Consider the following 22921-nt stretch of genomic DNA (forward strand, 5'->3'; position numbering starts at 1 on the left):
ACCATATAGAGCATATACTATGAAAGACTAGAACTATAGTTCCTATGGCGACAGAATGATTCATTATGATATGATTCTTTAAGAAAAGGCGCAGTAATCCTTTTTCGTGATCCGATGTACCTTTTTTTGTGTAAAAGGTCAACCTGACTCACGGCTAAGCCACTACCATAGTATGTCATTTTGAGTTTCGGGAGGACAAAAGGATTTTTAATTTTTTGTTATATGCGTATTACCTGTTTTACGCTCCACTCTTTTTCTCGTTCCATCAGAATGACATCAAGACAACAGCCTCCTTGGATACAGCCTAAAGCAAAAACTGTACCTGTTCTTAAATTTCAGAATTCTCTTACCAAAACCAAAGTATGCATTCACCTCGACTTTATTGCTGTAAAAAACTTATTTTTTTTTTTATTTAGACAGAATTCATTCCTCAATCAGGTCGTCGAGTGACATGGTACAATTGTGGACCTACTGTTTATGATGCCTCTCATATGGGGCACGCACGTACTTACTTGACTATGGATATCATTCGCCGTGTTCTTCAAGACTACTTTAGATACGACGTTCTCTTTGTACAGAATGTTACAGATATCGATGACAAAATTATCTTGAGAGCTCGTCAGCAGTATCTTTTCAATAACCTCAAAAAGGAGACACAGACATTGGATGAAGCTATTGTTCAACAAACAGAGGAGGCCTGGACTGAATTTGCCAAAACCAAGCTGAAGAAGTTGGATGAGACAATAAAGCAGTTGGCTATTACAAATTGGCCAGAATTTGTAAATAAGATGACACCTGAGGAAATCACAAAGGCTGTTGCTGCGGATGAAAAATTCAGAATGATTTATAGTGCATTGGTAATGATAACAATAGAAGAAAGAGTAATGAGAGCTTGACAATCCTCCCCTCTTAGTCCACGTCCTACAATGCTATTCAAAAAGCAAAAGAAGAATTATCCAAAGGCATTAAAACAAAAGAGGCAGCAGATCAACTCTTGGATGCATCACAAGATACATTGTCTGCATGGTTAGATGTTAGGGTAAGGAAGGGAAAGAGGAAGAAAAAGGAAGAGAAATTGACGCATCCGTTTATAGAAAGGTTCAGAAGTCAACGACCCCAAAGTATTCCGCGATTTACCCGCTTACTGGGAAGATCAATTCTTTAAAGATATGGAAGCTCTGAATGTACGTGCACCCGATATTCAAACGCGTGTGAGCGAATATGTTCCAGAGATTATCGAGTATATCCAAAAGATTATCGACAACGGATACGCTTATGTTGCTGACGGCTCTGTTTACTTTGACACTGCACGATATGATGGACACAATGGTCATCATTATGCCAAACTTGAACCATGGTCCAAGGGCGATACCGCTTTGATCGAGGATGGTGAAGGCAGTTTAGGTAGCAAGCTCCAAGGCAAGAAGAACCCTAGTGATTTTGCCCTTTGGAAGGCATCCAAGCCTGGAGAGCCTGTCTGGAGCTCACCTTGGTCACAGGGTCGTCCTGGTTGGCACATTGAGTGTTCCGTCATGGCTAGCGCTGTTCTTGATCAAAACATGGATATTCACAGTGGCGGTATCGATTTGGCCTTTCCTCACCACGACAATGAATTGGCTCAGTCCGAGGCTTATTATGACTGCCAGCAATGGGTCAATTACTTCTTGCATGCCGGTCATCTCCACGTAGAAGGTCAAAAGATGAGTAAGAGCTTAAAGAACTTTATCACAATCCAAGAAGCTCTCAAGACATACTCAGCGCGTCAGCTTCGTTTGTTTTTCCTCAAGCATCAATGGGATGCCAAGATGGACTTTAAGAGGACAAGCATGGACGAAACAATTCAGGTTGAACAGACGGTCAAGAACTTTTTCGACAATGTTAAAGCCCTCATTCACAAAGTCAAGGTGGATGGATCCCGCGGTGCAAATGAATTGCCTGATGGCGCTATCACTCACCGATTTAGAGACGCTGAAAAGGAGCTTCTTCAAACTCTCTCGGAAAAACAGGAGGCTGTACACGCCGCACTTTGTGATTCTATCAATACCCCCGTGGCCATGGACGAAATTATGGACATGATCAATCAGACAAATAAGTACATGTCTGGTGGCGCCAAGGCTGTCAATACACACTTGCTCAGCAAGATTGCTAAATGGATTACATCCATGTTTAAGGTCTTTGGTGTTGTGGATCAAGGTGTTGATATCGGATTAGGCGCCGTTTCTGGCACTGCAAACCAGAACGTAAGTTTTTTTTTTTAAAAAAAAGAAAAACAAAAAATCATGCAATCACACATATCTGATATCTAATACTTAGGCCGAAGAATTATTGATGCCTTACCTGCATGCCCTTTCCACTTTTAGAGATCAAGTCCGTCAAGGAGCTCGCCAAAAGGTTGAGCATACCGAGTTCTTGAAATTGTGTGATTCACTTCGTGATAACCAATTAGTGGATCTTGGTGTTTCTTTGGACGATAAGGAAGGTAAAGAAAAGATGATATCTTGATCAGATAGATTGCGGTTATTCATTGTTTTCGGTAGACGGTACCGCGCTGGTAAAGCTTGTTCCTCGTGAAGAACTCATAAAGCAGCGTGAAAGAAAATTGGCAATTGCCGCTGAAAAGGAAGCCAAGAAGGCCGCTGCTGCTGCTGAACGTGAGCGTAAACGTTTAGAACGATTAGAAAAGGGCAAAGTTGCTCCTCAGGACATGTTCAAGCAGTCTGATGAATTTTCACAGTTTGATGAGCAAGGTATTCCTACACATACCAAAGATGGTCAAGAAGTGGCCAAGAGTCGAAGAAAGAAGTTAGTCAAGGAATATGAAATGCAAAAGAAACTTCATGAGGAATATTTAAAAGAAACTAATAATAAATCTTAAGTTCATACTTTTTTTTATTTTATAATGTAAGGGTGATGATAATATGTGATATATACAATGTGTAGTTTTTGGTGGATGTATGAAGAAAAGGATAATTGTAGTACTAGAATAGTAGTAGTAATAGTGGGTAGTGATTGCAGTATAGAAATCAAAGATTCTAGAAATCAGCGTCTAAGGTAAAGGTCTTTTCAGCAGGCTGCTTGTTCATGACACCAGCACGTTGATAATCGGAGACACGCTTTTCAAAGAAGTTGGTCTTGCCTTGGAGAGAGATCATGTCCATAAAGTCAAATGGATTAGTAGCCATGTAAATCTTGTCGAACCCAAGAGCAACCATGAGACGATCAGCAACGAATTCAATGTATTGACACATCAAGGCAGAATTCATGCCAATGAGAGCAACGGGAAGAGCATCCGTCAAAAATTCTTGTTCAATGCTGACAGCTTCCAAGATGATATCCTTGACGCGTTCTTGGCTAGGACGCTTACGAAGGTGGGTAAATAAAAGACAAGCAAAGTCAGTATGAAGACCTTCATCACGACAGATCAATTCATTGCTGAATGTCAAACCGGGCATCAAACCACGTTTCTTGAGCCAAAAGATGGAAGCAAAGGAACCAGAGAAGAAGATACCTTCGACAGCAGCAAAGGCAACAAGGCGCTCAGCAAAGGAACCGTTTGAGGAAATCCACTTGAAGGCCCAATCAGCCTTTCTCTTGATACAAGGGATAGTGTCAATAGCAGAAAAGAGCATTTCTTTCTCTTGGTTATCTTTGATATAAGTGTCAATCAAAAGACTGTAAGTTTCTGCGTGAATGTTTTCAATCATGATTTGAAAGCCATAGAAACATTTAGCTTCAGGAATCTTGACTTCATCACAAAAGTTTTGAACCAAGTTTTCATTAACAATGCCATCTGAACCAGCAAAGAAGGCCAAGACACGAGAGATAAAGAAACGTTCATTTTCGGTCATTTTGTTTTCCCAATCATGAAGATCCTTGCTCAAATCGATTTCTTCAGCTGTCCAAAAGGAAGCTTCAGCTTTTTTATAGAATTGCCAGATCTGAATACAATAAGTAAGAAATGGTACACATACTATATGTCTTTGGGCGCCTTACCTCGTGATATTTAATGGGAAACAAACAGAATCGTCTCGTGTTTTCACGAAGGATTTCTTCTTGTTGATCATCAGGATGTCTTTCGGTTTTCTTGTCTAAAGACAATGCTTGAATCTTTTGTGTAGTAGCTTCAATAGACATGTTTATATAAAAAGAAGAAGGGGAAATATTTTATAAAAAAAGAAAAAAAAAATTGGCTGCGTAAATAAAGCATTTAAATACTTTTTCGTGACTGACGAACGCGTCAAAAACTGTAAAATTTTTTTGACGCGATTCTCTTCAAAGTTCAATCGGCGATACGGAGAACTTTTGATTCCTTCTGCGGTATTCTAAAAGGAGAGGAGTTCTTTTTTTTCTTTTTCTCTTTTCTCTTGTTACTTGTTTTATTTGTAAGAAATTAATCATCATGCAACCATTGACTTCTGCCGAAAAAGAAGCCGTCACCAAGTTAAAGTCTAATTTACCTGATATTTTAAAGAACGCTCAAGTACCTGAAAACTATGCCTTATGGACAGTTCCTCTTGACAAGGATTCAACGGATGATCGTCTGAATGTTCTTTTAGTCAAATTTTTGAGAGCTCGGTAAGAGTATAAACAATGAATTGAGAATTAGTTATTCATATTATGTAGCGATATGGATTTGGTCAAAGCTACCAAGATGTTGACAGATACATTGATTTGGCGTAAAAGCTTTAAAGCAGATGATCTTTTAGACGAAAGTTTTGATGATTCCCTTTTTTCTTCTGTTGGTTACTTGTACAAGACAGATAAGGAAAATCGACCCGTGTGCTATAATTTCTATGGAGACATTGATCAAAGCAAAGTATTTGCTGACCCCGACAAGTAAAATCAGATAGTGTATTGAACTGACTTTTGAATAACCTGCTCTATTTAGATTTATTCGTTGGAGAGTTCAGTTGATGGAGAAGTGTGTTCAGCATATTGATTTTATTCATGTGGATTCAATGATCGTCGTTCATGATTATAAAGGAGCTTCGATGTTTGGTAGGACAGCCAACGCGAAGGCTGCAACCAAAGAAATTATCAAAATTATGCAAGACAATTACCCCGAGGTTTTGGTAAGTATAAACAATGTATATGTAGGCGTAGAGTTAATTGTTGTTATTGCTGTTATTATGTTAGGCTGTTAAATTCTTTGTTAATGTTCCTTGGTGGGGAAGGTAAATAATAAACAAAAATAAATTTGATGATTGCATATTTAATATATTAATGTAGTACCATCTTCAAGTTGATCCGCCCCTTGTTATCTGAAGCAACTGTCAAGAAGTTTGTTGTTTGTTCAAAGTAAGTAAAGACAGCTCAATCATCAATATGATAAATTCATTGTTTATGGTCCTAGTGATGAGCTTTACTCTTCTTTGACCAAGTTTATTCCTGAAGAAAATTTACCTGAAGTTTATCGTTCTTTAGCACCCAAGAAGGCATCAACAGAGAGAGGTGTTAATGAACAAGAGAAACCAAAGAAGAAGGAAGCTGAGGTAGTTGAAGTCTTGGCTGAATCTCCCGAAGTACCTGAACCAGCTATTGCAACTGTTGAAATTGATGAACCTATTTCGCCTAATACACCTACTGCACCTACTACTACAGATACTACTAATACTGATACCACACCTACTGCACCTACTACTACAGTCGATACTACTCATACTACCACTGCACCTACTACTGCTACCGATACTACTCATACTACCACTGCACCTACTACTGCTACCGATACTACTCATACTACCACTGCACCTACTACTGCTACCGATACTACCACTACCACTGTCGATACTACTACTATTACTAACTAATGTTATTATCACATGTTTTATTGATAACCAGATAAGGGCTTTGATTGGTATATCAATCATTTTTTACTAAATAAAGCAATCCTCATCCTTACTCAACCTTCTCTCTGCTTGACTTTGGCTGTTTTTACCCCTTATTTCTGCTTTAAAGTGATAATGAAACGTAAATGTTATTCTCTCTTTCTTTTTCCTTTCTTTCTTTATCTTTATGTCAATTAGTAACCAAGGCAACCCAAATAAGATAAAAAGAGACTCTGTGCTTGGTAAAAAAAAAAAGTGTATATAAAAAAGATGCTTATGGTAATGTCTTTAGCATACATTACAGTCACTGTGGATACATTATTACCGTGTTCAAACTGCAAAGATCAACAAAGAATTTTACCTCCTTTAAATGAGTTTGTCAATAACTTTATAGAGAAATCCAAGTTACCTATACCCATCTTATTGATCACCCTTCTTTATCTGACGCGACTCAAGACTAAATTACCTTCCACAGCCAAGGGTGCTTACGATACACCCTATCGATTATTTCTTGCTTCCGTCCTCACCAGTTCTAAATATCTCTCTGATCTCAATTCATTGACAAGTATACGTGTTTGTGAAATGATTCAGCGACAATACAGTGTACGAGAGATAAACAGCATGGAACGAAGTTTCTTAAGTTTACTCAGCTACGATCTTCGGGTCACTGCAGATCAATTACAGGAATTAAATAAATCGCTTTGACAATTTTTTTTTCTCAAGGGCGAACTAACAGTAGCCCGGGGCCGCCAGTGGCCGGCTAGAAATTTTTTTTTTTGGTTTAAAAATTATTGCAGGAGCCACACAGAGAAAGGGAAAAGCACGCAGGCAGGTCGCTTTCTCTTTCTGCTCTTCTTTCTTTTTTATATTTTTTCTCCCCCTCTTTTTTCTTTTATTAGAACTTATGCCAACTGAAAATAATAACCACGCAGAAAAGGCTCAAGAGGTAAATGTAGTTGTTTATAAAATAAACTAAACTAAACAAAGTTTCTGTTCATCAGCTTCACAAAGCTATTGACCAATTAACTGGTAGTCTTCATCACTTTGCTGATCTCCTATTTGGTGCCACCGCTTCTCCAGCTGCTGATACCAAGACAGTCAAAAAGAAGGCCGAAAAGGATCCTAACGCCCCTAAGCGTAACTTGTCTAGCTATATGCTCTATACCCAAGCTGTACGCCCCAAGGTCGCTGCTGAACATCCTAATATGAAGGCTATTGAAATAGCTAAACTTGTAGGTGAGATGTGGAACAAACTATCAGAAAAGGAAAAGATGGCAAGTATAATGTTCAAAGCATACGCGTATTTGCGACTGTGAGTATTAATCTATGTCTATATAGCCTTTTATAATGCAAGCTGAAAAGGAAAAGCAGCGTTTCGAAAAGGAAAACGCTTCTTACAAGACTACCTTGTCTAACGCAGAGGAGAATGTTACGGCAAAGCGTAAGGAAAGTCCTGTTGAAGAACAACCAGAAAAGAAGACCAAGAAGAATAAGAAGGAAAAACATGCTCACAAGTCTGAAAAGTCTAATGGCTCTACTGATAAAAAGTCCAAGAAAAAGAATTAAGCAAAGGAAACTGAAATAAATTATGATAATAAAAAAGCGTGCGGTGGGATAACGAGATCGACATTATCATGATAGATTATGCACATCTTACACTTGTGTGATTTTGGATGTGGTTTAGTATTCGGTAATATCAACACATAGTGCTTCTATTGCCGAATTGTATGGTGTTATTTCCAGCTGTTTTTTTATTAATGCTCTTTGAAGAGATGTCTCGTAAAAGTTTTAAATACATTCAACAACGCGTGATCTTTTACAAAATTGCTGGGTAAATATGATCGCCTTAGTCCCAGGCCATATATAAGTAAGGACTGGTCCTACTAATTAATGTCAGAAGTACCTCTCTCCCTGAAGTTATCATTATATTACTTTATAATACAAAATGCCGTTCTTGTTTTAATATTTTTAACGCTTTATTTAGTTCAACATAGACGCTTCCTCTTTACCAATTGTACAAAAGATAATTTAAGAGTTCCTTGAATAATAAAAGAAGCTTTATAAAAATATGCTACACTATTGTAGCCAGATACTTTTTCTCTCTGAAAAGTATATACATTAATCCACTTATGTGGTAAAAGAGAGAGAGAGGGGATACTCTCGCTTAAATTAAAAGTGAAGCTATACAACTAACTAATTTTTTAAATATAATAGAATGTAACAAAGTAAACTTGAGCGAGTGTTTTGTTATATCATATTAAAATCTGGTATTAAAGGCCCTTGAAGCGATAACAGGCGTTATAAATCTATATGATACTCGTTATCGCAGCACAAAGATAGCATACTTATGATAAGAAAATTGCCGCTTAGTTTGCCGCTTTGGATATATAAGTACGAGCGCTTTTGTTACTATTATTCATTTCTGGCCAAGTTTATACGCAATGTCTAAATCGGCACCTGCTTCTCTTTACATGTGCTCGGCTAGTGTCAATTTCGAGACTAGAGAAGAGAAAGAGAGTATAGCGGAAGAGCTTGAAGATGGTGCTGATAAAAAGGACAAGGACGATCTAAATGAAAAAGGTCATGTATCGAACACATCAACACTGTTTAGTATCATGTAATTTATCGAATGTCTCTTTTAATAAAGATGTTATCTTATGTATTCTATAGATGTGTCGTCGCTGGTACAGGTATTCTAGCCATTGCTCATGCTTTAAGTCGATCAGGATGGATTGGGCTGCTCTTTTTATTTACCAGCGCTGTCATGTCTCATTACACTGGCGTCCTACTCATCCGATGTCTTTATGCCATACCGTAAGTAACTCGTTATTTGATTTTTTTTCTTTTTATTTACAACTTTGTAGTGGCAAAAGACTTACAGGTTATGCAGATATCGGATACGCTGCCTTTGGTAAGCCAGGTAGTATCATCGGTTTCCTCTTTTCTCAGCTCATGCTCTTTCTTACACCCACCATTTACATTATGATGGCGAGTGAAAACCTGTCACAAATCCTGATGGATTACGAGCTCGTCTGGTTTCATCGTAGGACATGTGTCTGGATGCTTTGTATCTTGGTTGGTATTCCTTTCTTTTGTGTTCGGCACATGAAGGATGTTTCATATCTCAGGCAACCTACTCAAACTAAAGTGCTTATGAAAAGCTGTGATAGACACAGATACCAACAGTGACATATAAACTAATATGTGCTTTTCTATAGCTTTGCTGCGTCAATGGCTACCGTCTGTTTTATACTGATCGTTTGTATTATAAGTGATATGAAGAAAGCACCCGGTACGAACCATGCGGTGGTCGTGCCGCAGAATCTGCCAATGACCTTCAGTACCTTTAGTTTTTCGTATTGCGGCCATGTCATCTACCCTCACTTGGAACAGTCTATGCGGATGCCAAAGCGCTGGCCTCAGGTTCTTTTGGTCTCAACATGTACAATCAGCCTATTTTACTTTACAATAGGCTGTATTGGCTATTGGGTCTACGGTGATCAAGTAGAATCACCCATCTACGCCAGTTTGCCTAGTAATGCAGCTCAGCACGTTGCCATGCTCGTCATGACTTTGCATGCCCTATTAACAGTCCCCTTTTATCTTTATGTCTTCACCTTACCCTTTGAAGGACAGCGACGACAAAAATGGAAAAGGCTGATGATGCGAGCGGCAGAAATGGTTGGTTGCGGCCTAGTTGCCATATTAGTGCCATTTCGATTCTCTGATCTCATGAACTTGGTCGGTACATTGGTGACTGATATCTTGACTTTTGTTCTTCCCATCTTATTTTATATCAAACTGAAGCCTCAGCTACAATGGTATGACTGGATGATGTGTCTATTGACAGTGAGCATGGGCATCTTTTGCGGTGCGTTTGGTACATTGGATGCAATTCAAGTGATGATGAGCCACGTGACACATTGACCTGCATTGCTTTTTTTTAGGCTGCATGAATGAAACGAAATAATAAAAAGGGAGGGGCGTTTCTTTGAATTCTTTTTTTTCCTTAGCCTAATTCTCTATTTTCTCTAAAATGATAAATCTTGAACCTATGCTACTTAAAGCGATGAAACAAGTTCAACCAGAACTTGTAAATAAAACATCAATGATTACTACTAATGTACCAAGATTAACTTGCGTTAAAACGGGGCTTAAATCAGCAAATAAACATGAGTCAGTTGATAGGGTTTTCAATACTTTGCTCTATAAATCGACACATATCCATCAACCTTCCAATATTGAAAAGTACTTTGATGAATCTCAATTTGCATGAAAATTAAATATTTTTTATGTTTGTAAATAAATAAAGACATGTCACATGACACCTTTTGTACATTTGGAAACTTTCTGCTTTTTTTATATTTTTATATGGTTTTCCGTTTGATATATTTTATCGTAAGGTTACATTATCTACAGTTTCATCCTTGTTATGCTACATATAAGGCTATTAAATCCAATCAGGAGCAACAGTTTCACTCACTCTTGATCTTTTGGGTATCCTGCTTATCCTTTTTAGCTATTGAATCTTTTACTGACCTCTTTTTGAGTTGGTAAGTGATGATGCAAAAATTATGTTTATTCACCTAGTTTTTAGGTTACCCCTTTATGTTCATTTGAAACTTATTTTCGTGGTATGGCTCATACTACCCCAAACACAGGGCAGCGATGTATTCTATTATCAAACTATACAACCCTTCTTTGATCAACATGGACATACAATTGACAATATACAACATACATCAACTTCCATGGTTGCCTCGTTGTTAAGTAAAACGAGCCATCCTATTCAAAAAGAGCAAGAGTCCTTCCTTTCTTCAGTCTGGTCAAAAGTGCCTCAGAGTGATAAATGGGCATCTTTTATACCATCGTGGATTCGGAACGATAAAGACAACGATAAAAGACAGTAATAAATTATTTCTTTATATTCTCTATTATCTTTTTTGATCGTCAAAAAGCCAGCATGTTTTGAATCGCATAAAAAAGCAGGCTAAAGTAACCATATGTCCAAAATCGATAACACTGCTTTCAAATTGGAAAAAAAAGGGGGCAAACAAACAAATAAGCCAAGTCAAGTAAATACAGAGAAAACATCTCAGACGTCATTGCCCCGTTTCAAGTTTACTGAGAGAGCATCTAGGTGAGATTGTTTTTTTCGTTTAAAAACATTCAGTCAGGTTAGACGCATAGCATTTCTATCGGAAAACCGTTTTACAGTCAGGTAACGACATTCAAAAAAGTATGTTTTAGTATTCATTTGTTTGTTATCTTTGAAAAATAACTTTTTGTATGATAGCTTTGTAGAAGCATAAATGTCTTATATGTCAGCCACTCTATGGCGTCATTTCATCCACTTTATTCATTGATCCGTACATCTTTGTAGGCTTGCGTTATTCAATAAAGAAAAGAAGGATAAAATCTCTTTCTCTCTATTCTGAAACATTCGCTTTTCAAATATAAAAACAGGACAGGGGACACATAAAAGATATTCGGAAATCAAGTTAATAATATTCAAGGATATTTAGCCAACGACGGGTGTTTCTAGCAGGCGCATCACCTTGATAATTTTGTATGATCTGCTAAGTGTTAGAATTACGACTTATTTTGTGTCCATCGTGAATCACAATCAAGGCGATGGCTAAGACAACCTAAATCATTTCATCTAGTTGTATTCTTATGTCTCCGAGTTGAAAATATTTGCTCAACAATATCACAAATACTACGTTATGTTGAAAATGGCCTGAAGTACATAGAACATCTCAAAAGAACATGCCAAGGATCGATGCTGAGCAATATATAAAAAAAAAAAATACGAAGGTGTAAGGCCTATGAAGTAATCACTTCCGATAGCTAGCTCTAGCAAGAGAAACATAAGAGAAAACACTTATGAATCCCAGTAGTGAGGCAATCAAGTTTGTCATAGGCTACATGAAAAAGAAAATTGGTAAAATGAATTAAAGTGCCTGCTGGCAAGAAAGTGCTGTGCAGGGAAAGTTGGCATCTTATGGTAGTGGCAAAAGTATAATAGTTCAATATCAAAAGTCTAAGAAAAGCAATAAAACACACTGAGGTGCATACAGTCCGTACCATCCTTACCATCCTGTCACGATTAAATATGAACTCATGTATAACATTGACGTCCTGAGCATCCCTTAATTAAGAACTCAACAATACTAGTTAATTCTTTTAATATATTACATTCCTAACTTTCGTATAAATACCCATTTATCTTTATCTAATAAAGCTCTAGTCAATTATCACAGTATAGCTTCTGTCCTTAGACCTTCCCAGTCTATTCTCATTCTCTCTTATCTGCTTCTTGCCTCGTTCTTATCTCTGTAAGCTCTATCTCCTCTAAATCATTTTGCAAGCCCCTAACCACCACCCTCTTTTGTCCTTCCAATAGTTGTACTATCCAGCATCTTAGTCCCTGCCCGGTCCTATACCTCTCCTCCTTCCTCCGCTGAGCAATACAACTCATTACACATCCATACCATCCGTACTATCGGTTTTCTCGGTTTATTTACTTAGACTCTACAACTGGAATGTAATTGGACAGTGTACTGTTGGACTGAATAGTATCATAATATAAGTATCATTCTTGCGTGTTTACGCGATCCAATTGTGTCGTGAGCAAAATTATCTAAAATGTGCTCGAACATTTGTAAAAAGATGGATTTACTGAAAACTTTGATTCTCAGAGGGGTAATTACAATAGCCTATCTGCATTGGATTGTCTTCAAGTCGGCGTATTTGGTCAGAGTTACGCCAAGGTGATGAAATTAGGATGAACTCAGCAGGAGTTTGCTAGTACAGATAGGTTGATTCTCGTGTTCGTATTAGTTTTTTTAATTATTAGCTTTAATATGTAGATAATGGTTACAAGCTCTTGAATAAGATAATGCATTATATTCAAAAGAGATTGGATGTTTCTTGATTGATTACCAAATGAATCTGGTTGAAGAGTCGGAGATTTCTGAAAGGATATAAAAACTATATCATTCTCTATAGATGTTGTCTGTAAGAAAGAGGAAGTGCGAGAGTGTGGGATGAATCTCGTGGTGATAATCTTAGTATAACAGGAAAACAGTGTGTGAGGGTTCTGTCTTGGTTTAGTCATTTTGAACAAAAGAGCTCTTGATTTTCATGGGTATATAAAAAGACATTATAGGAGATATTCAAATCATTAGTGAAGACACTTGTGTGTCTGTTGTATTGTTTTGGTTGATAGAAGTCAGGAGGCAAAATTAGACTTTTTGTTACCAAGGTTTGAAAAGTTAGTGGAAATAGGTAATCCTGAAACGTCAAGATTGAATTTCTATAAAGCATTGCATGAAACTCAGAATTGATATAAAGAGCTACTATTTCATGAATTTCAAAACATGATATAATCATGATGTGTGCATATTGCGATTAAAGAGAATATAAATAAACTCCTCACGTTTATCTTTTTTTTTTTTTTACGTCTTTTTATTCTACAAAACAATGACTGAACAACATCGCAAACCTCAAATCTCTCATGCTGAAGCTGCCTTAATGAGCGGTCGTCCTTATGAAAGAGCCCATGTTGGCCATGATAAAAGGTATGATACCTTTGGTGAACTAGAAACTGCGCATAAAGAACAGCATAAACATGGTGTTACCAATACTCAATCAAGAGATAACCGTATTGACCAAGAGTTGGCAGCTGAAGATAAAGAAATCTTGGAGAGAAAGGATGACGCTCGCCGTCAAAGAGAACAACACAAGCATTCTGAACAACAGCACCGATAAATAATAATCATTGTAAATAAAGCATGTTTTTTTTTTTATTACATCATTTATTTTTGATGTTTGCAATATAATAAAGGAGGGCTGCTCAGAGTACCGACTTTGGCTAAATATCATGGGGCTAAAGAATCATGCTACAAAATTATGAATGACAAAGGTCAGTGCTCTCGTTACACGCTATTATTTATCAGATGATGAATACACAAGGTCCGAGGTCTTTGTTTATTTCAAGGGTACCCGCATACATTACGAAAAAAAAAGAGCGCATTTTATTTATATAAAGTGCAATACCTAACACAAACGATCACAGGTTCGTAGTTTCCCATCAAACATGTATAAATACACTACTTTTTCTTCTTCTTTATTCCCCTCAGTTTTATTGTATGCTCGATCTGCTCGATAAGCCTGTGCTCGAAAGCAAGTACTGTTATCGTGCTTGTCCCATGTGCTCTGAACGTTTGCTGGTTCGAATTCACGGAGCATTTGTACACAAGTGGATTAATCTACATTTCGCTACAAAACATCATGAATGGATGCACGTCGTTGTTAATCTTCATTAAATATCATCAAAAACACATACATATACCCCACTTTCCTTCATTGTATTATACATTCTCATAAAAAAGCCACAAAACAAATCAAAAAGCATACACTATTAAATAAAAAGTTATTTTTTTTATTTCTCTTTATTTTCTTCTTCTTCAACAGATTCTTTATTGGATCCCATAAAAGCACCCTCATCCATTACTTTGTCTTGTCTCTCGTAATGTTGAGCCAGTCGATTCTTTTCTTCCTCGGCAGTCAGCGGGGGTGGAACTCTAAAGCCACCTGCGTCCATTACGAATCGCTGCTGAAATTCTTCATAGGGCCTGTAGTGAGGCTGATGTTGTTGGTGGTGAAAGCTTGCCTGTCGATACAACTGGTGGTAATCTAGTGCATAAGGTGATTCAGCTGTAAATGAAGCTTGAGCTTGTACATGGGAAGGGCGAGGTGACGCATGTGCTTGTAACGGTGTACCGTAATAAGGTGATGCATGGCCCTGGTATGGTGAAGGCTGATGATGGGGATACGGCGATGGCTTAGACGAAGAAGGAGAAGGAGAGTAGGCTGCTGTCTGTGGCACAGTAGTATGAAGCTGGTAAGGCGAGTAAAATGATCCAGGACGATCGGCGTTCAACGGAGAAGACTGAGGTGGTTCATAGGCGGGTGGTGGTGCATCATAAAGATCGATGCGTTCCAAGTCAATTTCATTTTCATGCTGAGTTTTTACGTCGCTCGTCACTTGCTGAACCTCTTGTGGCGAATAGCCTGTGGGCGTTGTACGTGGTGGCAGAGCAGGTGGTTCAGCTGCTTCAGGCTCTGGTGAATGAGGCATTTCAGGCACGGGAGGAGCCGAGGGCGGTGTGTTTACGAGCTCAATATCTGAACTACTCGCAGGCGTGTGTGGCACATCTACTGATGGCTTTTTTCCTTTTTGTCTATTATCTAACGCTGTCACTCTCTCGTCTTCAGCTGCAGGAGCCCAGTTTTCGAGCGCATTCAATGCATCGGCTATGATCACGGCTGCTTGCGGTCCTTGATCATATTTGGATTGATCAATCTCGATCAGATCAACCAGGTATTTAGCAAATCCTGCCACAATCGCCGTTTTTTCAGCAAATGCATACATGGCATTGAATCTCAAATAGAATGCTTCTTTTAATGCAAATCGTTTGAACTTTGCTAAATCAAGCTCGCTCTCTAATGTATCATGTTCAAATGATTTCAACTCTTTTTGAAATTCAGCTAGCTTTGGTGACTTGGGGTTGCTCTTTGTTAGATTCGCAATGCGTGACTGGAGCGAGCGTTTCTTTTCCCGTACATCTGATAATTTTTCTTCTCGTTCTCGGATTGATTTGATCGCTTGGCGGTATTGTTGATATTTGGCTGCATATGAATGTTTAAGTTTATTTAAATACAGTGCGTCTGTGTGTATCTTGCTTACCTGCATATTCCTGCTCAAGTTCCACTTGTTTTTCTAAAAGTTGAACAAGTTTATTACCAACAATATCCTGCCACATAAAGTTAAAGTCAAACAGTATCAGGGCAAAACATGTTTTACCTCTATATCCTCACAGTTATTCTCTGCTATCTCATCCTTAACCCATTGCTGGATTGCCCTGTTTGTTTCTGCTCGTTGATAGGATAAAGTTCGCATAGAGGCCAAGTCGTTTCGTTCGTGAAATATCCACATGGACAAACTCTTGGTATCTTGTTTCTGCATAGGATTGCTCTTGGCTATTTGAGACTGAACATCTGTTTTAAATTTGCCAATCGAGTATTGTAAATCTTTAAAATTCATTTCTTATGAAAAAAAGTCCAAGAAAAACTTGTACTCAAAAAAGGGGCATAGGTTTCAAACGGGCCATGAATTTATTTTTAAAAAAGTAATGCAACAGGTCACTTGAAGATGTCACGGTCAGAAAGGTGGTCTAAATTTAAAATGCGTTCGTTCAAACCTTTTTAGTCTAGCATTCTACTGTCTTTGAAAGAAGGCTGATTCTAGCCTTGAACAGTTCTGGCATCGATATGACAAACCATCTAGCAAAAGAGTCTAACAATAACAAGAGTAGAAAAACATCTTTCGCTGTTGGTACTTAATGCAGATATGACGTTGAAATGGGGGTGTCCAAAGTGACCTCCTTTTTTTTTTTGTAGGAAAACAAAACATTTTATTATAGAGCCATACGTCACGGTGAGAGGTGCTGAGAATAAGTTGCACATTGAGAACGTACTATCTGGAGTAGATGGTCTTTTAAGTATCGGAGTTGAACAATCGATTGAACCAAAGGGAAGCTCAAGTGCCTCAGGGACTCTGGTGATAGGTTGTCTTGCCATTTAGTAATTTGATGCTGTTGTAAGAAATAAGTCCGTTCTGGCTGAGAACGATCATTTAAGAAAAGTATCTCTGCCTTATTGATATGAAGACGAGCATTGGAGATGTGACTATAATTCTCTAATGGCGTTGAACTCTGTGGAAATCTCTAATACAGTTAAGAAATGCACACACATCATCGGTATACGCAAGAATTTTAAAACTTGGATGTGTAACCAGGGCAAATCGTGGATCAACTGCCTCAGGACAACTGGGGTAAGTCGGTGATAGCAATATCGTAAATGGTGTGTAATGGCAGTGGTCCCAGGGCCAAATTAAATAGAACTAACGACAAAGGATTCCTTGTCTGAATCCTCTTTCTTGTACTATAAGTGTCGTAAAATGACCATTGATGTTAATACGGACTTGATTCCTAAAGAAGAGCGCATTAAAAAGCTGCCAAAAGGAGAGTTAGTACGCACCAGTTGAAGGAACTTTCGAGCGAGAATGGGATGTAGGTGGAATTCATTGTTTTGCCGTGCTCGAAGAAGTTTAGTGCTGTTTTTCGTAAATACAGACCGACGCAAGACGAAATTGTGCTAAGAATCGGCTTAGAGGTGCTGGAGATTTATCCCTGAGAACAGCTGAGACAGGTAATTGAAGATACATCGGGCCATTGGTTACCACTTCCAAGCTCTTGTACATTAACCCAAAGTGGATGATTGTTTCTGGTCTGCTGTTGGATTCCCACAGCACCAAAATTCAAAGTGCTGATGACTTGCAAGTGGTTGACAGAGAAAAGAGCCTTGTAATCAGCATCATTATTGCTTGGATTTCTAATTGGTGCAAGTAATACAACTGGTGTGGAATCATTGAAATTCAGTTGGTATAATTGTATTCATTTCCGCCGAATTACCGTCAGACATTGCAGATGTTGTCATGGCCAACTGAACTACAAAGGAGAAATTGCAAGCGAAATCAGAGTACTGGCCTGCAAAGTTTAGTTTTTCAATGATAGTGGATCTTAGCCCAGCAAACAGCGTCTCTTTATAAGAAAGCATGAATTAATTGTAGCCAATGAGAATTGAGCATGTCGCGTCATGTAAGAATAAGATGTATTTTTGACGTTTGAGAGAACTTTGATAGGTCAATATTTAATTTTATAAAAAATGATTTATTGAATATGTTTATTGATCTCACTGCTAAGACTCTGAAGATTTATTTATCATAATCAATTAGTAAAAATGCTTTAAAAGGGAAAGTATATTCAGCAGGCGACAGTGGCGCCTGACATATGTGATCAGAGCAAACCAAGCAGGTATCTATTCTTCAGATCAATTCTTCTTATTCTAGAATTTTTGCAGCGTCTTCAAAGGAGATTGTTTGATTGCTAGATATCTTTTTGATTTCTCTTTAAATTACATTTCTTCTGTTGAAGAAACGCGACTCTGTTCGATCTTTTCTCTATGCTGTTCCATACATTTCTCTCAGCAATTATACTTATAAATCCTTACTACATCACCTTAAAATATTCGGATAAGCAGCTTATAATACCATAGTATTTTTTTTGTATCCCCATTCGACTGGGTGGCTCATAAAATGACTAGACAAGAGTGAGACGACTGAGTAATTTTTACTGTTTACATTTATCTAGAAAGCTTTGGACAACTGTCTATTTTAAACTTCAAATGCCCAACGTTCTTAGGTTAGTTTTATGTTATCTAAAAAAGAAAAAGAGAGTAAGAAAGTTTATTTGTTTCAAAACAAAAAAAAGGACACTAGTCATGTTGAACATAAAGTCCAACAGGCAAAGTTTGATAAAGTTGACCCTTTTCGCTGTCCGGTTGAATGGGGCCAGCTGCCTTATATTTCTTGAAAGGACTTTGGACGATCATAAAGGGAACAGATTCATAAACGCAGTGAGTGGGTGTGCCAGGATAGTTAACCATGATACGGTAATGATAGTATCCAGTGACATCCTTGACGGCAAGAGGGAAGCTTGCAGATCCTCTGTTGTCTTGGACGATCAAAGCTACAAATAAAAGAGTTAAAGTCTGCTCTTGACCTTTACTAAATACTTACGGATATTTTCTCCGATAACATATTGGTTGTGTTGAGTAGAGTTGAGGATACGAATACGGGTAATAGCATCAGGTTTAAATCCTTTAATGTCTTGATCAATCGACCAGTGAAGTTGTTGAAGGGAATTGACTTCGAAGACTTGACCAGGAGCAGTAGGATAGTCAATCTGAAAACCAACGCAGTAGTCGGGGTTTACACGAGGAGGGTTATAACCATAGAGCATCAGGGCTTCTCCCATTTCTGCTCTACTGTCAAGCTCATGAGCAACGATGTTACCAACATTTGCTACAGAAGCAGTAGCATAAGCTACAAGGGCAGATAAGAAGAAAACTGGGTAATACATGTCGAATTGGAAGAAATAGTATGTTCATACTGCGAAAAGAATGCCCTTCATTTATAACATTATTGATTTCAAATATAACCAGAATGCGCTTTTTTGAATGCTAAAAAAAGGACAATAAAAGGGATTTTTTAAGGTAATTTAAAACCAAAGTTTTGCCTTGGTTATAAGAAACAAAGGATTAGACATATTCTTAATACTTTATCCAATGATATTCTCCCTTCTCTCTCTTCTTGTTGTCAAAACTACTGTACATATGCAAATGGTGCATTCGAAATAAGCCATTGTCGCATATTTACAAAATTTATAATGCAATTTGTACATCCATGCACGATATTTTTAAATGAAACGGTAATTCAAATTTGACAATAATAGAGCGCAGAACAAAGTCCAGGCTTGGTTTATTATGATTTCTTTGGAAGAATGGGAAGAAAAGACAAAGCTGACAGAAGTACAGAAACAGGCTGTACATGATATTCAAGAAGCTTGTTTAGACTTACCTCTTCCTTCGTCTTGGGTAAACAACAGTAATAGAACAGTAATACAGATATACTTACTTTGCTTAAAAAGTATTTTGAAAAGGTTTCTGCTGCAACTACTCCACCATTGATCAAAAAGACTCCTTCAACCGCAGACTTACTCGCATCAGCCAAAGCAACAACAGATGGTATTGACACATTGCAGTCCTTTTTTGATTGGTTTGCCAATATTGAAAGTGAAATGGATCAAGAGGATGTCTATCGTGATCATCTTCAAAAAGTTCAACATTACCGACAAGCATGCATCATACTTCTTGATCATCTTCAGCAGACTCGTCTAGCATTAGAAGTACTCGAAAAAGACTATGCGTTTGTATCAGAAAAGACAAGTACAGTGCAGGCAGCATGTGAATCAATTCTCAAGGACCAAGAGAGGTTAACGCATATCGCAGACGAATTATCTCAGCGATTGGACTACTTTAATCACCTTGAGGTGGTAGCAAAGTTACTGAATGCGCCTGGAGAGAACGTTTGCTTAGATCCTGAATTTATACCCGCTCTCAGCAAGCTTGATGAGTGTATTGAATACATGAACCAGCATGTAAGTATCTTTTTTTCCATATTGAATATTCTGTTCTTACCATTTTTATTAGCCTCAATACAAGGATGCCGAATTGTATTTTATGCGATTTAAACAGTACATGACAAAAGCAATGACGCTTATCAAAATGTATGTTGTTTCAACCATAAAAAGCTTAGGTCAAGAGATTTCCAAACAGAACAAGGTTTAATAATAGAGATGATTTAAAAATAGACTTCTTACCTTTTATGCATCATAGGATGCATCTATTACCATAGGCAAACAGACGACAACATGCTATGTGAGATTCAGAGTGATCGCACCCACCGTCAAATCGCTGACAAGCCAGATTGAAAAGCGGGCTCAGGACTATCAATCTCTCTATGACGATATCCTTTACACCTATGCTCAAACACGACAGCAACTAATTGTACCTATCATAACACGCAAACTGCATGAATCATCAGATATGGATTTACTTCAACTTGCAAAGAATGGTTGTGCTTATATGATGAACCTATGCTCTGATGAACTTGTGTTATTTTATAGTTTATTTCAGCCATCTTATGATAACCAGCTATAGTAAGTTTATAGTATAAAAAGTAAGGCGCTTATTAACTATCATATCAGCCAATATTTAGAAACATTAATAAGTCATTTTTATAATTTTATTTGGCCAAGGATTCATCGTGAAAATGATACAACTGTGCTTTCAGAGTTATGCAACATATTCTCTATGTATGTTATGCAAGATAAGCAACATTATGGTAAGTGGGAATATGGGTTCTATTTTATAATATATCCTCATTATTGCCTTACTAGACGAGTATGAAAACAAAAGACTAAAGTTTGGCAGTTTAATACATCGCTTGTTGAGTAATACTCAAGCAAAATTGGCAGCCAAGTCACCAAACACCGCACAATAAGAAATGCTATTAATCACTTATAATCAAATCACTCTATCAAATAAAGAGTGTCCACTCATCATTCCATGACAAGCAAACAAACAAGCAAAGAGAGAGACAGAGAGACAGAGAGAGAAAGAGAGAAAGAGCGACAGCTTAAAATTGGTTAAATTTCTTAAATGATAATAATAATGGATATAGACCTTTTCGAAATGCAACAGTAACAGCTTGTTAAAATCATTCCAGTTTTAACTTGAATTTAAACGAATTTTAGAACGAAAAAAGCGAGGACCTCGACTTTATCATCTTGTTAACAAAGGGAAACTGATCGCCCTTTCTGTTTACCGCCACTATTGAAATGTAATAGGAAGATAGCCACACCTATCGTTTCAATTGAACCTTTTTAAGGAGCTCATCCCCTCTTACTCGATAAGGCATTCCCCCTTTCTCCTTTTGTTTTTGATGGAGAATTCAAGGTTGCATCGTAAATATTGAGTACAAGAATTGATAGTTTATGGATCTGATCAGGAAGAACATAAGAAGCCGTTCATGCTACTTTATATAGATGAATCAGCAGTTTACGACCGGAGGTTGAGCAAAGAGCTGCCGATGGTTGTCCGTGTAAAAACGATATTATAAATAGGAGTACACCGCTTACTGTTACTATTCATCTCTCTCTCTCTTCTTTTTTTTCGTTTTCTTTTCTCTTTTTACTTTTCATGCTATTACTTTCTTTATTGTTATATCCAGTACTTGCTCTTGCAGCAGATGACAATGAATCAAGACAGTTAAATGTTAGATCAATCGAGTTTTGGAGTCAAATCATTGCTATTCTATTTCTTGTATTGCTAAGTGGAATTATTGCCGGTAAATAAATCACGATATGCTTTCATCTAAAATTTTATGTTTATCAATACTGCACGTAGGATTAACCTTGGGCTTGGTAAAGAAGCATTCAACATGTATAAATATAAAGTAGTATTAACTTCTTTATAATGTAGATGTCACTCGACACCACTAATCTCAAGATACTCCAACTTGCTGGTACACCAAAGCAGCAAAAATACGCTACACGCATCTTGCCTATTCGTAAGAACGGGCACATCCTGCTGACGACCCTATTGCTGACCAACACCGTGCTTAACGAAACACTGCCGATCCTATTTGATGGCATTTTCTGCAAAGGTAACACTAGACCGAACCCTATCTTTTTTTATGCATGTCTGTAATTTATTAATTTGGGATGAAATATGTACTTTCCAGGATTTATGTCTGTCATTGCATCCACAGCATTGCTTGTCATGTTTTCAGAAATCATACCACAAGCAATCTGTTCAAAGCATGGGTTGGCCATTGGCGCTCTCTTTGCCATTCCTGTACGTATTTTGATTGCTATCTGGCTCATCATTTCGTGGCCCATATCCAAATGCCTAGACTGGATGTTGGGGCCACACAATGGATTTTCATATACAGTACCAGGTAATTGATAGATAAATCAAAAGAACTCTTCTTTTGACAAGATATTTAGAACTCAAGGCCTTGATACATCTTCATGACATGACGAAAAGCCATTCTGGATGCCTCAAACACGAGTTTTCTAATATACTTCAGAATGTTTTGACCATGCAAGAACAGACAGCCGGTCATCTCATAGGTTCTAGCAATGATTTGTTGCTCATACCTTCAGATACAATACTGAGCCAGAGCTTAGTCTCTGAATACATCAGTCACGGGTATTCTCACATGTTGGTATATGAGCCCAAGGGGTCACCCATGGAGGAGGGTAGCGTCATTGGCGTCATCGCACTTGCCGTAAGTAACCACTGAATTTACATCTTGCCACTTTTATCATTGAGAACAAAGTTTATGATATAGAATCTACATAAAGAAGAGGCTTATTCAAATCCTGTGGGCAGTATGAAGCTCGACCCCTACATGAAGGTAGGCTCATCTACACCTATTGCAGATTTGTTACTGCAAGTAGTAGAAAGGTATAAAACGGTCATTGCCAAATAAGCAAAAGCCCTGGTTTTAAAATTTCTCCTTTTAGAAAACACGAACAAGTCATTCTCGTATACCGGAC

At 37.7% G+C, this 22921-nt stretch overlaps 12 protein-coding genes across 12 annotated transcripts; 8 read left to right on the top strand and 4 right to left on the bottom strand.

The window, feature by feature from the left end:
• Positions 1-270: 270 nt before the first annotated feature.
• RHIMIDRAFT_197058 (cysteine--tRNA ligase) lies at positions 271-2875 on the top strand (the record flags this gene model as incomplete). The annotated part of the gene is made up of 6 exons (XM_023606165.1): positions 271-360; positions 417-857; positions 914-1039; positions 1095-2240; positions 2314-2479; positions 2538-2875. 6 exons carry the CDS (start codon positions 271-273, stop codon positions 2873-2875), a joined length of 2307 nt encoding a protein of 768 aa, XP_023469883.1.
• A 157-nt stretch (positions 2876-3032) lies between these two features.
• On the bottom strand, positions 3033-5938 carry RHIMIDRAFT_307581 (uncharacterized protein; the record flags this gene model as incomplete). The annotated part of the gene is made up of 4 exons (XM_023614530.1): positions 5756-5938; positions 4493-4549; positions 3994-4100; positions 3033-3938 (listed from the first exon to the last, which is right to left on the bottom strand). Exons 1-4 carry the CDS (start codon positions 5868-5870, stop codon positions 3033-3035), a joined length of 1185 nt encoding a protein of 394 aa, XP_023469884.1. The 5' UTR covers positions 5871-5938.
• Positions 5939-6015: 77 nt separating this feature from the next.
• RHIMIDRAFT_233779 (uncharacterized protein) lies at positions 6016-6533 on the top strand (the record flags this gene model as incomplete). The annotated part of the gene is made up of 2 exons (XM_023608029.1): positions 6016-6070; positions 6121-6533. 2 exons carry the CDS (start codon positions 6016-6018, stop codon positions 6531-6533), a joined length of 468 nt encoding a protein of 155 aa, XP_023469885.1.
• Positions 6534-6633: 100 nt separating this feature from the next.
• On the top strand, positions 6634-7746 carry RHIMIDRAFT_58492 (uncharacterized protein). Its single transcript, XM_023615435.1, has 3 exons — positions 6634-6774; positions 6830-7102; positions 7167-7746. Exons 1-3 carry the CDS (start codon positions 6733-6735, stop codon positions 7392-7394), a joined length of 543 nt encoding a protein of 180 aa, XP_023469886.1. The 5' UTR covers positions 6634-6732; the 3' UTR covers positions 7395-7746.
• Positions 7747-8269: 523 nt separating this feature from the next.
• On the top strand, positions 8270-9755 carry RHIMIDRAFT_233781 (uncharacterized protein; the record flags this gene model as incomplete). Its single annotated transcript, XM_023608030.1, has 4 exons — positions 8270-8445; positions 8499-8642; positions 8693-9013; positions 9047-9755. 4 exons carry the CDS (start codon positions 8270-8272, stop codon positions 9753-9755), a joined length of 1350 nt encoding a protein of 449 aa, XP_023469887.1.
• A 498-nt stretch (positions 9756-10253) lies between these two features.
• Positions 10254-10525, top strand: RHIMIDRAFT_192532 (uncharacterized protein; the record flags this gene model as incomplete). The annotated part of the gene is made up of 2 exons (XM_023605973.1): positions 10254-10381; positions 10426-10525. Coding segments are annotated over 2 exons (228 nt in total), but the record flags the coding sequence as incomplete, so codon positions are not given.
• Positions 10526-13176: 2651 nt separating this feature from the next.
• On the top strand, positions 13177-13601 carry RHIMIDRAFT_289041 (uncharacterized protein; the record flags this gene model as incomplete). The annotated part of the gene is made up of 2 exons (XM_023613611.1): positions 13177-13411; positions 13487-13601. Exons 1-2 carry the CDS (start codon positions 13314-13316, stop codon positions 13599-13601), a joined length of 213 nt encoding a protein of 70 aa, XP_023469889.1. The 5' UTR covers positions 13177-13313.
• Positions 13602-15120: 1519 nt separating this feature from the next.
• On the bottom strand, positions 15121-15588 carry RHIMIDRAFT_197328 (uncharacterized protein; the record flags this gene model as incomplete). Its single annotated transcript, XM_023606195.1, has 1 exon — positions 15121-15588. A coding segment is annotated over one exon (468 nt), but the record flags the coding sequence as incomplete, so codon positions are not given.
• Positions 15589-17080: 1492 nt separating this feature from the next.
• RHIMIDRAFT_233784 (uncharacterized protein) lies at positions 17081-17513 on the bottom strand (the record flags this gene model as incomplete). Its single annotated transcript, XM_023608031.1, has 2 exons — positions 17081-17310; positions 17369-17513. 2 exons carry the CDS (start codon positions 17511-17513, stop codon positions 17081-17083), a joined length of 375 nt encoding a protein of 124 aa, XP_023469891.1.
• Positions 17514-18187: 674 nt separating this feature from the next.
• On the bottom strand, positions 18188-18903 carry RHIMIDRAFT_310781 (uncharacterized protein). Its single transcript, XM_023614687.1, has 2 exons — positions 18535-18903; positions 18188-18484 (listed from the first exon to the last, which is right to left on the bottom strand). The coding sequence occupies exons 1-2, from the start codon at positions 18875-18877 to the stop codon at positions 18231-18233; spliced, it is 597 nt and encodes a 198-aa protein (XP_023469892.1). The 5' UTR covers positions 18878-18903; the 3' UTR covers positions 18188-18230.
• Positions 18904-19169: 266 nt separating this feature from the next.
• On the top strand, positions 19170-20969 carry RHIMIDRAFT_310782 (Sec34-domain-containing protein). Its single transcript, XM_023614688.1, has 6 exons — positions 19170-19391; positions 19445-19954; positions 20007-20138; positions 20193-20515; positions 20564-20700; positions 20756-20969. The coding sequence occupies exons 1-6, from the start codon at positions 19281-19283 to the stop codon at positions 20857-20859; spliced, it is 1317 nt and encodes a 438-aa protein (XP_023469893.1). The 5' UTR covers positions 19170-19280; the 3' UTR covers positions 20860-20969.
• Positions 20970-21839: 870 nt separating this feature from the next.
• On the top strand, positions 21840-22665 carry RHIMIDRAFT_197074 (DUF21-domain-containing protein; the record flags this gene model as incomplete). The annotated part of the gene is made up of 3 exons (XM_023606169.1): positions 21840-22023; positions 22102-22317; positions 22367-22665. The coding sequence occupies 3 exons, from the start codon at positions 21840-21842 to the stop codon at positions 22663-22665; spliced, it is 699 nt and encodes a 232-aa protein (XP_023469894.1).
• Positions 22666-22921: the final 256 nt, after the last annotated feature.

This window comes from Rhizopus microsporus (genome assembly GCF_002708625.1).
Source record: "Rhizopus microsporus ATCC 52813 unplaced genomic scaffold scaffold_2, whole genome shotgun sequence".
NCBI lineage: Eukaryota > Fungi > Mucoromycota > Mucoromycetes > Mucorales > Rhizopodaceae > Rhizopus > Rhizopus microsporus.

Excerpts from the sequence above, each read along its gene's own strand:
- RHIMIDRAFT_58492 (XM_023615435.1), top strand. The coding sequence starts at position 6,733 with ATGCCAACTGAAAATAATAACCACGCAGAAAAGGCTCAAGAG. Across the intron at positions 6,775-6,829 it reads ACGCAGAAAAGGCTCAAGAG|CTTCACAAAGCTATTGACCA; the intron begins GTAAATGTAGTT and ends TCTGTTCATCAG. Across the intron at positions 7,103-7,166 it reads TATCAGAAAAGGAAAAGATG|CCTTTTATAATGCAAGCTGA; the intron begins GCAAGTATAATG and ends ATGTCTATATAG.
- RHIMIDRAFT_310782 (XM_023614688.1), top strand. The coding sequence starts at position 19,281 with ATGATTTCTTTGGAAGAATGGGAAGAAAAGACAAAGCTGACAGAAGTA. Across the intron at positions 19,955-20,006 it reads TTGAATACATGAACCAGCAT|CCTCAATACAAGGATGCCGA; the intron begins GTAAGTATCTTT and ends CATTTTTATTAG. Across the intron at positions 20,701-20,755 it reads GCAAGATAAGCAACATTATG|ACGAGTATGAAAACAAAAGA; the intron begins GTAAGTGGGAAT and ends TTGCCTTACTAG.
- RHIMIDRAFT_310781 (XM_023614687.1), bottom strand. The coding sequence starts at position 18,877 with ATGTATTACCCAGTTTTCTTCTTATCTGCCCTTGTAGCTTATGCTACT. Across the intron at positions 18,485-18,534 it reads TGTTATCGGAGAAAATATCC|CTTTGATCGTCCAAGACAAC; the intron begins GTAAGTATTTAG and ends TTTTATTTGTAG.